Source organism: Neomonachus schauinslandi, chromosome 10 (genome assembly GCF_002201575.2).
Source record: "Neomonachus schauinslandi chromosome 10, ASM220157v2, whole genome shotgun sequence".
NCBI lineage: Eukaryota > Metazoa > Chordata > Mammalia > Carnivora > Phocidae > Neomonachus > Neomonachus schauinslandi.
The window spans coordinates 123,835,900-123,848,883 of NC_058412.1; the positions used below are offsets into that span (position 1 = coordinate 123,835,900).

The following is a 12,984-nucleotide window of genomic DNA, read 5'->3' on the forward strand; positions in this document are numbered from 1 at the left end:
CCGGAACCTGGAACTAGAGTGGCCAGGACTTGGGTTAGATGTTTGGGGTCCCAGAGGGAGACTGACTCCTAGCGATGCCCCAGGATGGTCATAAGGGGCCCTAAGGACCTGCTGGGCTTGAGGGAAGAGGGACTATCAGACCAAGAGCCTCTGCCATCTCTGATCTTATGTTCTTGGGGATGTAGGTGAGGACCTGGGTACTGACCTCAGGGAGGTGGTAATAGCCTGAAGAGTAAGAGGGCTCCTCTGGACTAAAGAAGAAGCCTCTGGACTAAAGAAGACCCCTATCCCCTTGAGGTCTGACGCCCTCCCCCACTCCCCCAATCTGGCTTGGGGATTCCCCTAGGCCTGGCCCCAGGCCCCCGGGGGAGGCTCCTTAGCCCGCGCCGCTCGCCTGTTTCCTCCGCGGGAGCTCTGGCCGCCGCAGCTTAATTGAAAGCCGATTCGGGCTGAGAGCTCCCAGGGGGCGGGGGCGGGGGCGGGGGCCAGGCAGAGAGGGCTCACCCTCAGTCTGGCCCTGCCTCTAGCGCGCGCGCCACTCGCCGCTACCCATCAGCCTGCGTCCTGGCTCTGGGGATTCAGGGCGAGTTCCCCCTGCTTCTCTGAGAACTCCTGAAGCTCGCCCTTCTCCCCGCAACCAGTGCGCCCGCCGTTCCAAGGAGGGGACGAAATCAGCCTGTGGCAGACGAGGCCGGGAGCCTAGCGTCCCGTCCAGATGGCGGGTGGAAGGGCGGGACCCAGGACGAGCCTATTGAGCCGCCCTCTCCCCGGCCTTCAGCTCCTCCTGGGATCCGGCCCGGAGCCTGGCTCCGCGCTGCGCGTCGCGTTACATAAGCGGCTGCGGGCGCGTGGCCGCCTCGGCTAGGCGCTGCGCTCTCGCCCCGCGCGGTCGCCATGGAGACCGGCGCAGGGCTGCCTAGTAGCGGGATCTCGGGCCGGGACGCCCCCCTTGCCAGACCGCACGCGCCCCGGGACCCCAGGAAGGAGGAGGGGCTTGGGAGGGGGCGTGAAAGGCAGAGGGAAGGGGCTCTCGTGTCCGGTTGTTCTGGCCCCCAGCGGACGCCGCCGGGAGAGAGACCCAGATCCACAGGGCCCAGGGCCCCTAAATCTGGGAGCTTGGGGAGGGCTATGGGATGGGGAGCCCGGGCTGGGTGGGGCACCATGTACATGAATAATAATCGTACTTGTAATAGCAGCAATAGTTCCGCTTATGTGCCAGGCGCACCCAACAGGCATTATTTCCCTTAATCCTCAGGACAGCCCTGTGAGCTAAGCACAGTTATTATCCCTTTGCAAAGAAGGAAACTGAGGCTTAGAGAGTTTAAGCGACTTGCCCAACATGTCGACACAGCCAATGAAGCTGGAACTGGAGCCTAAATCTTGACCCCAGCCGCTTGCCTTAACCATCAAGAAATTTGTTCTCATCCCCCTCCAACCCTCTTGTTCCCACCATAGTGTGGTGAGAATATGAAGCATCTTGTCAGCATTTTAAAAGGAGGAGGGACCCACTTCTTTTTTTATTTCTCCTGTTCTCTGACCCCAGACAGCTCTTCGGAGACCCTGGGGGTCAGGAAGGGAGCCTGGGGGAATTTACCTCCAAAGACTTTTTTTTTTTTTTTTTTTCCTGAGCATCCATTATGTGCTAGGTTCTCACTGGGGGGACAGGTCTGTCATTTCCAGGAACTCATATGTGAGAAAGAAGAGGTAATGGTGCCCCCCCCCCCCCAGTTTGGGGATCAGGAGTTGCTGGCTTGATGGATGAGGTGGAGGTCATGGCAGGAGAAGGTGGTGGGTGTCCCTTGAGCCAGTGAGGCATCCCTTCCCCCTTCCACGACTTTGAGTCAGGGATGAGATTGGATTTGTAATAGGTTGTGCTCTAGGGATGGACCCAGGCTGGGTGACTAAGGAAGGTTTCCAGGAGGTAAGGAGGAGAAGGATGGAGGAGGATTTGGTAAGATGGAGGTGGAGAGAGACATGACAGGAGATGAGGGGACAGGAAATTCAGAATACATAGGGCCTCAACTTCATTTGGGATTTGTTAATTGGGGAGTCTCCCCAGGGTCCAGAGAGATGTCTACTACTGGGATTCAGCCTTGGAACTGAGAAAGGGTGCTGGCTGAAGCCAAGGTAAAGTGCCTGTGGGGGTCCCCTATATCTCTTTGAAAGGACCTTTCCTAGATGCCCAAGAGCCTTTCTCCTTGGGTGATCTCATCCAGATGCACGGTTTCACACACTTCCTCCACCTATTCTCATGGGTTACCCTCATCTTTTCTGTGCCCAGCCTCTTTCCTGGGCCCCACTCTGTATATCCAAGTGGTTTCTGGACATACTTGCTTGAGTGTCCTATTCTACCTTACCGTCGATCAAATTCAGCATCTTCCCACCCCCAATCTCTTCTCTTCCCCCATTTATTAGATAGCACCATCACTCACCCATTAACCTATGCTAGAAACCCCAGGCATTACCCTAGATTCCCCCTTCCCACGTCCCCAAACATCTGGCATAGAAATATGTGCCAGTAATTCTTGAGTCTGCCCATTGCCCTGCATTGCTCTGGTCTGGGTCATCATCAGCCCCTGCCTGGATTGCTTAAATTCTCAAACTAGCGTCTGTATTCTTCATCTAAAGGCCAGAGTGATTGCTCTAAAACAGGACACCATTCACGGCACTTCTTTGCCTCAAACTCTTCGATGACTTCCCATTGTCCTCTGGATGAAGGCCAAAACCTTTAATATGGTCTGCTAATCATTTAAGAACCCAGCCCACACCTTCCGAGGCTCATCTTTTCCTAAGTCAGTCTCCACCTTTCAGCCCCTCTCTCCATGCCCCTTCCTCAGACTCAAGCCAGATGAAACTTCTTTCAGCATTTCTGACCCACTCTGTTCACTCTCCCCTCTGGGACAGCGAACATGCTGTTCTCTCTGCCTGGAACATCCTCCCGCCTCCCCTCCCAGTCTAGCTCTTACTCATCCTTCAGTTTTCAGCCTACTCGTCACTTCCTCTGGGAAGGCTTCCGTGACCTCCCAGGCTGGGCTGAATGCCTCTCCTATATTCCCACAGTCCCTTGTTCATCTTCTATCACAGAATTTACCACTCTGGGTTGGAAATTCCTGGATACTAGTTTATCTCTCCTGCCTGTGGGTTCCCTGAGGGCAGGGACAGTGTCTTGGTCTGTGTTTACTTTCCGCTCCCTCCCCATGCTTGTACTGGCACATGGGAGAGATCCAGTGAATATGTGTTGATGGAAGATGCATGAGGAGCATAGAAGATGCCAAATGGGTCACTTCTCCAAGAGATGGAGTATCCTTTGGGCCTCTGGCTGTAGTATTCTCTATCGCTGCCTCTGGGAAAGAGCATGCTTCCACCACAGAACACCAGCATGGTCCCAGGTATGGTCAAGGAGGGGAACCCGGCGAGTCTTGGGTGCCCTGGTGAATGAAGAAGGACCCCCAAGAGCAAGGAAGCACTCACATGTTCATTAAAAACGTAGTATGTGCCAGGGAGTGCACTGGGCTCTTTATACGTGCTGCCAACGAAAACACTGCAGTGGGCTACTGTTAGCTCCAGCTTTTTCTGATGTGGAAACGGAGGTTCAGAGAGTTCCAGTGGCCACACAGCTGGATGCACAAGCAAAGGGATGACAACCAGCTGGTGCTAGACCCCTAACTCCTCTGCCTTCTCAGGTGATGGCAACCCCAAGGAGAGCAGCCCCTTCATCAACAGCACTGACACAGAGAAGGGAAGGGAGTACGATGGCAAGAACATGGCCCTGTTTGAGGTGGGTTGCTGGGGTGCGCCCCCCTCTCCAGTTCATTTCCCCATTCATCTGCCATCCCTCCCTCCCTCAGGAGGTGTCCTTCTTTCCACATCCTCCTCAGGTCCACCTTCTCCTTCCCGTCACCCCTGCTACTCCCTCTCCTTACCCCGCCATCCTCTTTCCCTGTTTTCCATGCCTATTCCTCCTCCTTCCCCATGGCATCCCAGCCCCAGTGGTTTGCCATCCTTGCCCCCATCTCTCCTGGCCTCCTACGAAGGAGCTCGCCTGTCCCTCCCCTAGGCCCTTGTGTCTTACCACTGCCACCCTCCCTCCACAGGAGGAGATGGACACCAGCCCCATGGTGTCCTCCCTGCTCAGTGGCCTGGCCAACTATACCAACCTGCCCCAGGGAAGTAGGGAGCATGAAGAGGCAGAAAACAATGAGGGTGGAAAAAAGAAGCCAGTGCAGGTGAGGACTTTGGGGGAAAAAGAATGAGGGAGGAAGGAGGGGTGGAGGGGACAAAGGATGGCGATACAAAAGAGTGTCCGTTGAAGGGATGGATGATGGAGGCAGAGGGCTAGGAGTAAGGGGCTGAGAGTGAGGAAGGGTTGGGAGATGAGGGATAGAGATGGAAGGAGGAGGGGAGAGGGAAGGGGGGTGAGCACCAGAGGGAAGAGGGATGAAGGGATGGGGGTGGAGTAAGGAGGACAGTGGGGGATGGAGAACCGGGAGGAGTGGGTCTGGGGCATCTGCAGTGATTAGGGGCTGCATGAACTGACGCTGGCCTCCTCGGCAGGCCCCACGCATGGGCACCTTCATGGGCGTGTACCTCCCGTGCCTGCAGAACATCTTCGGTGTCATCCTCTTCCTGCGACTCACGTGGGTGGTGGGCATTGCAGGCATCATGGAGGCCTTCTGCATGGTCTTCATCTGCTGCTCCTGTGTGAGTGACACCTTCCCCCTCCCCACCCCCCTGACCGCTGGGGCAGAGCAGAGACCTGGGGTGGGGGCAGGGAGGAGGGGAAGCATGAGACCTGAGCTTTTTATAGGAACCGCTGCGTATGATCTTTGAGAGTAAATTAGGTCTGGCCGGTCCTTCCTGCCTCTCACAGGCTGGTCCCTGATGGCCACTAACCAGGTTTCACCTGGATCTGTGTTTGTGTGTGTGTGTGAGTGAGTGAGTGTGTGTATAATTACACAAGTAATGCAGATTAATTGATGAAAAAGATAGGCGTACCGAAGGAAACCAAATGCACCTGGAAAACCGCAGTCGTTAACATTTTGGTTGGCCCAGGCTCACAAAAAATGGGAGTATGTGTCACAAACAGCTTTGTAACAGAATCCTTTCCATCCTCCCTAAAAAATCAAATATTTACGAAACACCAACCTCTCGTCACGTTTCCATTTGCTCGCACGTGACCCTAGAGCCACCTCTGCATGTATGGTAGCCAGGACTGATGCTAGTACGCTTATTTTATTTCTTTTTAACTTTTATTTTGACATAATTTCAGACATACAGAAAATTTGCAGAAGTAGAACAAACGTTAACATATTATTGTATTTATTCCATCCTCTCTGTAAATACCCTTCCCCCCGCCGAATTGGAGAGCAAGTTGCAGACGTGATGCCTCTTTATCCTAAATCCTTCAGCGTGTGTTTACTAAAAATGAGGACATTCCCTTACATAACCGCAGTACAATGATCAAAACCAGGAAACTAACATTGAGACATTAATGATGTCTTAATAGTGACACCCTAATCATGTTTTAGCTGTAGGCCTTATTCAGATTTTACCAATTGTCCCAATCATGTCCTCGGTAACTGAAGAAAATTCAAGATCACGTTCATATTCATTTATGAGCTCATTTTAGCCTCCATTAATCTGGAACAGCTCCTCCTTCTTTGTCTTGCATGACACTGACACTTTAGAAGAGTATGGATCAGTTAGTTTGTATAATGTCCCTCAGTCTGGGTTTGTCACGTATCTGCTCAGGATCAGATTCAGTGTATGCATTTAGGCAGGAACACAGCAAACCTATATTTTAGATAAAGACACTGAGGCTTAGAGAAGTGAAGTGACTTGTCCCAGGTCAGACAGCTGGTCAGAGGCCAAGCTGGGATTTCCAGAGCTCTCTGATGAGCACAAGTAGCTTGTGATTCTTCCATGTGCGTAGTGAATAAGAGGTTTTCTTGACAAGAAGGACTTTGGCAGAAGTAGAAGTTGGAATAGGACCAGGGAGAAGCTCAGCAAGGACTTGTGGGTTTGGCAGGTGTTTATGGGGTATAAGGTTTGGCCTTTACCCAGGGCAATGCAGCCCCCGCCCTAGCTGCCACTCTGATGATCTCTCTCCTCACAGACAATGCTCACGGCCATCTCCATGAGTGCAATTGCAACCAATGGTGTTGTACCTGGTATGTGATGGGGCTTCTTGGAGGGGAATGGGGCCTGGATGGTCGGGAGGGGGGTCTGGATAGTTGGAAGGAAGGATAGGACCGTAGGCTTTATGGGCCGTCAGGGCCGAGAGAGACAATACTGTGAACGTGGGGGCTGGGCTGTGATGTTGGTGGGGTAGGTGGGGACAGTGGTATTAAGGGGAAAGGAGGGAAGCAGTTTATGGGGTTGAACAGGGCGATGTGAGATCTCCCTTTGCCTGAGACCCTCCTCTCTGTCATCCTATTTTTCTGAGCCATGACCTCCTTAGAGGGGTAATTAGCAACATGGTAATTAGTGCAGCAAAATCCACTCAGAGTGGCTGGCTGAGTCTCCCACCAGTCCTAGGGCTGCAGCCTGTAAGGCGTGAGGCCCAGAACAACCCCTTTCTCATCTCTGTCCCTGAGCCCCCTCGCCCCCAGTGGCAGTCCAGCTCCCCTTGAACTTCTCGCTGACACCAGGTTCTTTCTGCAGCGGGCGGCTCCTACTACATGATTTCCAGGTCTCTGGGCCCGGAGTTTGGGGGCGCCGTGGGCCTTTGCTTCTACCTGGGCACTACCTTTGCTGGGGCCATGTACATCCTGGGCACCATCGAAATCCTGCTGGTGAGAGGGGCCGAGGAGGAGGTGTGGGGTTCCAGGCTGTCAGTCAGTTAACCAATGCTCCCTGGACACCTCCTAGGGAGAGGTCCAAGCCCTCAGTGAGGCCAAACGGAAATCAGATGTGGTTCTGTCTTTAAAGAATCCACAGTCTAGCTGGGGAGACAAGATACAGTAATTACGTAACGTGAACAGCTGTCGTTCATTGGGCACCCACTGTGCTCTCAGCAGAGTTCCAATTGCTTTACAGTCATTATCTTGAATCCTCATGAGGATTAAGTGTTATTATGCCCATTTTACAAATGAGAAGCTCAGAGAGGTGACATGACTTGCTCAAGGTCACTCAGCTACCAAGTGGCAGAGGTGGGTCGATAAGAGTAAAATCATGGTAGAAATAATAAAACCAATATCACACAATAGCTGCATCTTGTGATTGCCTAGCATGTGCCTGGGACTGTTCTCATTTCTCTGTAGATGTTCATTATCCAGGGCTGATGACCAGTGGGTTGCAAAAGAGAAGAAGGATGTGAGGGGGCTGAATGAAGAGAGCTATTAGGAGTAGTGACTGATGAGAAGAAGTCAGGTTGCTGGGCAGTATTTGAAGGAGAGGCTGCTGATGTGGGTCTTGGCTCTTCCTGCCCCTCCAGGAGGAGGTGGGAGCTGAGGAGGGTTTCCTGGTATATAGAAAGTGGGGCTGACATTTCCTAAGCCCTACCTTATCCAGGCTCCGTGGCCTGCAATTTATCATTTTAGTTTATCCTTACAACCGTTCTATGGGTTAGATAATGTCCCTGTTTTACAGATGAGGAAAGCAGAGTTCAAGGATTTTAAGGAACATGTGGAAGGGATATGAACCTGTGCCTTTCTGACCCCAAAGCCAGTGCTTGTCCACTCTACCACACTGTCTTGGAGAACTAGAACTAAAAGATGCAGCTTCTGGTTTGGGGGCAGAAAGGGAGGACTATGGGGGCAGGGAGGATGGATGGCAAATAAATGACCCAAGGAGCCAAATTCTGAGAAGATAATAGTAGACTTCCGTGACTTAAGAAAATCACCATTAACATTTTGGTGTATTTCCTTCTATTTTTTTGTTTTGTTTTGTTTTACTATGTGATACTGTATTCTGCTTTGTAAAATAGAACTCTATAGGTTTCCCTAAATAACTAGAAACTCCCCTTGTAAATATCATTTACAAGTGAAAATAACTTTTCTAAAAATATAAACACATTAATATTTGGTATGGAAATTTTAGAAAATACACATGTGCAAAAAGAATACAGATGATCACATTTCCTCCTATCAGTGGATGTCATTTCCAGTCTTACACTATTGTAAATATGCTGTGATGAGCATATTTTTTTCCAAAGTGCTTCGGCACTTTGGGTTATATCCTTGGGGGTGATTCTTAGCTGGTTCTTGCTGTGTCACTCACCTGACCTCCTTGCCCCCTTTCCACAGGCTTACCTCTTCCCAGCTATGGCCATTTTTAAGGCAGAAGATGCCAGTGGGGAGGCAGCAGCTATGTTGAACAATATGCGTGTGTATGGCACCTGTGTGCTCACTTGCATGGCCACTGTGGTATTTGTGGGCGTCAAGTATGTCAACAAGTTTGCCCTTGTCTTCCTGGGTTGTGTCATCCTCTCCATCCTGGCCATCTATGCCGGGGTCATCAAATCTGCCTTCGACCCACCCAACTTCCCGTAAGTGCTGTTGCTCTGAGCCTAAGGCATTGTCCTCCTCCTTCCTGGCTCGGTTTCAGGGTCTGCAACGTCAGCCTCTGCCAACCTCCCTCTCCTCATCTCTCAGAATCTGAGTGATTGTGGATTCAGAGCAAACTTCCTTGGGAGGGAAAATCTCTCCTGGTTTGGGGGGAATCTCTACAGGGTGGGGTAATATGTTCTGGAGGTGGGCAGAGTTTCCCCTGTGAGGGTCAACTCCTTGCAGGTGGGGTGGACTTAGGAAGGAAGAACCAAGTGGGACGCTTTCTGAAGGGATGACTCTCTATGTTAGGGAAGCATTTCCTGGGTGGGGACAAATTCCTGGAATAGGACAACTTACTAGTGTTGGACACCTTCTCTATCATGGGAGAGGTCATAGAAGAGAGGATCTAGGGGCACAGATCTCTGTGGGTTCTGCCTCTTTCTTAAGGACAAATTCCCTTACATCTCACTGCCAGGATGACGCACAGAGACTGCTGTCCATGGTGCTGAAACATAGCATTGCACTAAAACGGTGCTTCTTTGGGATGGCTGCCTACTAAATCACTTGGGGGAGCTTTGAAAAAACACCCATTCTGGGCTCCATCCCAATTACATCAGAATCTCTGGATCCGGGGCCCTGGGATCTGTGTTTTTTAGAGCTCCCCCCGGTGGTTCTATTGTGAAGCCAAGGCAAGGTTATGTCCCTCCCCCATCTTCCTCCCTTGTTTCTCTCCCTAGGATCTGCCTCCTGGGGAACCGCACACTGTCTCGCCATGGCTTTGATGTCTGTGCCAAGCTGGCTTGGGAAGGAAATGAGACGGTGACCACACGGCTCTGGGGCCTTTTCTGTTCCTCCCGTTTCCTCAACGCCACCTGTGATGAATACTTCACCCGAAACAATGTCACGGAGATCCAGGGCATCCCTGGCGCTGCCAGTGGCCTCATCAAAGGTCTGGGGGAGGGAAGAGGGCTGGTGTCCAGGGAACACTACAGGGATTGTGGGTTAAACGGTCAGGATTAAGGAACTCTCCTTGGGATTCACTTAAAGGCCATCGGTTTTAATTGTGCACCTACACTGGCCATGTCCTGTCCTTGGCATCATGAAGGAACAGAGATGAAAGGGAGCCTTCAAATATCTTACCACCTAGTAGGAAAGAAAGTCATCAGTTTAACAGCTATTCACTAAGCATCTACTTAGTGTCCAACACTGTGCTAAGCACCAGGAATATGACATAAATAAGTCACAGTCCTTGGCTTCAAAGACTCTAATGGCAGACACAGATGTATTAGCAAATAAATTACGGTATGAGTAGATGTGCATTCAATGAACAGAGACCTCACAGGGGAGGGAGTGGTCATGGTATAAGGTGGCAAGACAAGGCTTCCTAGACTCACCTGAAGAGGATTTTGAAGGAAAAATAAGAGATTTTGAGTTATACTAGGGGAGTAAAGGAATTAAGGCAGAAGAACAGCTTGCCTGAAAGCATGCAGACAGAGAAGAGCATATTGTGTCCTTCCAACCACAAATAATTTGGTATGACTGGGGCATAAAGTACAGAGGAAGGAGGGGCAAGAAATGATGTCAGAGAGGCTGGTATAAGCCATATTGTGGCAGGCCTTGGAAGCCATGTTGAAGTGTTTGAACCATGTCCTGAGGGCAATGAGGAGCCACCAAAGGGTTTCAAATAAGGGATGGACATGGTCAGCTCATCATTTCTAAAGGTTCATTCTGGCTGCTAATATGGATGAGGTAAAAGGGAGAGAGACAGAGGCAGGGAGTCCAGGGGGAGGCCAATGCTGAGTCCAGATGAGAGATGATGGTTTTCTAACCTAGAGTGATGGAGTGATGTCAGTGGGAGTGGAGCAGTGGTTCTCCCCCATGGTTGTTTCGCCCCCCCCCCCCCAGGAGACATGTAGCAATGTCTGGAGACATTTTTGGCTATCACAACTAGATGCTTTTTACTGGCATCTAATGCATGGAAATCAGGATTTTGCTAAACATTCTACAGTGCTTAGGACAGCCCTCCATAACAAAGAATGATCTGGCCCAAAATGTCAATAGTGCAGAAGTGAGGGAACCCTGGACAGGAGAGAAGGGACATATCTGAGAAATATTTAGAAGGGATGGTGGGCAGAAGTTGGAGATGGTTTTGAAATGGAGAGGGAGAGGGGAGCAGTTGAAGGCAAAGTGACGCTGTCTGAATTGATGGTGGTGCCATTTGTTGAGATAAGGGATACAGAAAAGGAGCTGATTTGAGGAGGCTGGGTGCTGAGATCAATTTGGGAATATTGAATCAGTCTGAGATAGGTCTTTATATGTTTTTTACCCCACTAGACAGGACTATTTGAGGGCAAGGACTAGATCTGCACATGGCCTGGCCCAAAGCAGGAGCTTAGGAAATGTTGGTGGGAATAAAATAGAACCAAGGCCCCCAGGGGAGTGAGAAGTGGTTGACCTTGACCCTTCTTTTTTGCCTACACCACATCCTGGCCCTAGAGCTCTAGCACCTTGACTTCTGGTCTTTCTCTTGAGCATCCTGTCTCTTCCCACAGAGAACCTCTGGAGCTCCTACTTGACCAAAGGGGTGATTGTGGAGAGGCGTGGGATGCCCTCGGTGGGCCTGGCAGAGGGCGCCCCTGTCGACATGGACCATCCTTATGTCTTCAGCGATATGACCTCCTACTTCACCCTGCTGGTTGGCATCTACTTCCCCTCAGTCACAGGTGAAGGGGAGCTCAGAGAGGGAGGACTCTGCCTGGGAGTGATGGGTAGAGAGAGTCAATGATGATGTGGGGAATTTCTTAGTCCTACAATCTCGTCACATAGGCAGGAGCCAACAATCTGGATTCCCATTGCACAGATGAGGGAATTAAGGCCAGGAGAAGCCAAGCAATATGGTCAGGTTCTCACACCAGTTGGTATGCCAGGACTAGATCCCAGGCTTCCCGACTCCAGGGCTGGTGTCCTTCCTTCTTGTTCTGTCTGGTCTCCTATGGACCCTGTCCTAGCTGCTCCTCTATTCACAGGGATCATGGCTGGTTCTAACCGCTCCGGGGACCTACGGGATGCCCAGAAGTCAATTCCCACTGGCACCATTCTGGCCATTGCCACCACTTCTGCTGTCTGTATCCTGCACTGCTGGGCTGGGACCACCTTGGGCGGGGAGGCCTGGAGGGAGGGCAGCTTCCGCCGCTGCCTTACCCAGCTAGCTTGGGAGGAGAAAGGGGGGAATGTCACCCTGGGGATTCTCCTTCATCCTCTGCTACAGATATCAGCTCCGTTGTTCTGTTTGGGGCCTGCATTGAGGGAGTCGTCCTGCGGGACAAGTAAGTAAGGGAATCAGGGCTGATTCTGTCCTGGGTGGTGGGTATAGGGGGCCAAGTTCTGGGAAACAGACCCAGCAGGGAGTGCTGAGCCCGTGCAAAGGGACTTGTGGGAGGGAGATCACAGGGGATTGCTTGCAAATTCATCTTTTTATATTATATTTTATATTGCTCAAGAAGCTTGGATGGTGTCTCATTTTTTTTTTTTTGAGGATAATGCTACTTTCCTTTTTTTTTTTTCTTTAAAATCTATTAACCCATTTAACATTTCCTAGATGTCTATGTGTTGGTCGCTGTCCAGAGTTCTGGGGGGAATAAAGATAAATAACCCATGCTTTTTGTCCTGAAGGAGCTCTTGGGGGCTGGTAACCATACTCAACAAACAGACTCGGAATGCAGAGCATCAGGAGTGGGATAAAGTAAAGTATGGGGGCTCTGGTAGTGCACAAGAGACTGCAGTCCAGTCCCCAGGGGGCTGGGGAGGAGGAGGTGATGCTGGAAGTGCCTCATGCACATTTTCTTATTTATCCTTCTCACTTTAAATGTTGATTAGAGATTACTTAGGTGACTAGGAGTAGGAAGGACATTCTAGGCGGTGGGAACAGCATGAACAAAGGTAGAGGAGAGAAACAGCTGTGTGTGTGTGTGTGTGTGTGTGCATGCTTGCATGTGCACGTGGGTGCCTGTAGCTATAAGCAATTCAGAGCTGCTGGAGCATACACTTTTGAAGGGTGTGGGCATGCACCACCAGCAGGGTGAAGTAGGAGGTCTTTTCACAGAAGACAGTTTCCATGGTGCTGTCCTGGCTTCTGTAAGGTGGGGAATGGGGACATGAGGCTGGAGTGTCTTGGAAGCCTGGTTTTTGGTACCAGGACATTAGAGCTTTATTTTATAGAAAATCAGGGGCACCCTGACAGGTTTTAAGTAGGGGAGTGACCTGGCCAAATGGACAATTTGCATATATTACACTTACTCACTTTTGAGGGCAACTTAATCTCCACTTATTTCATTTAATCATAGACCTCCCACAGGATTGCAAGGGATTCAGCAGGTCATCCAGTAAAACCCTTCATCTGATTCTTGTAGTCCTTCAGGAATGGCCCATTTGAGCATAACCTCTGGTTGCACACTCCAGTCACAGGGCTCTCTCTACCGACCAAGGCAGCATCTTT

The 12,984-nt window shown here is 50.9% G+C and overlaps 1 protein-coding gene across 2 annotated transcripts in view; it reads left to right on the plus strand.

Annotated features, from left to right (window-relative positions):
• SLC12A5 (solute carrier family 12 member 5) overlaps positions 1 to 12,984 on the plus strand; it is a 43,668-nt gene that overhangs the window by 18,539 nt on the left and 12,145 nt on the right. For both annotated transcript variants that reach the window (XM_021689205.1, XM_021689204.1), the window contains 10 exons: positions 3,684 to 3,778; positions 4,095 to 4,226; positions 4,555 to 4,701; positions 6,116 to 6,170; positions 6,664 to 6,794; positions 8,247 to 8,488; positions 9,227 to 9,438; positions 11,042 to 11,212; positions 11,516 to 11,614; positions 11,758 to 11,815. In XM_021689205.1, the coding sequence (XP_021544880.1) occupies positions 3,684 to 3,778; positions 4,095 to 4,226; positions 4,555 to 4,701; positions 6,116 to 6,170; positions 6,664 to 6,794; positions 8,247 to 8,488; positions 9,227 to 9,438; positions 11,042 to 11,212; positions 11,516 to 11,614; positions 11,758 to 11,815 (1,342 nt within the window). The remainder of the gene's footprint in view (positions 1 to 3,683; positions 3,779 to 4,094; positions 4,227 to 4,554; positions 4,702 to 6,115; positions 6,171 to 6,663; positions 6,795 to 8,246; positions 8,489 to 9,226; positions 9,439 to 11,041; positions 11,213 to 11,515; positions 11,615 to 11,757; positions 11,816 to 12,984) is intronic.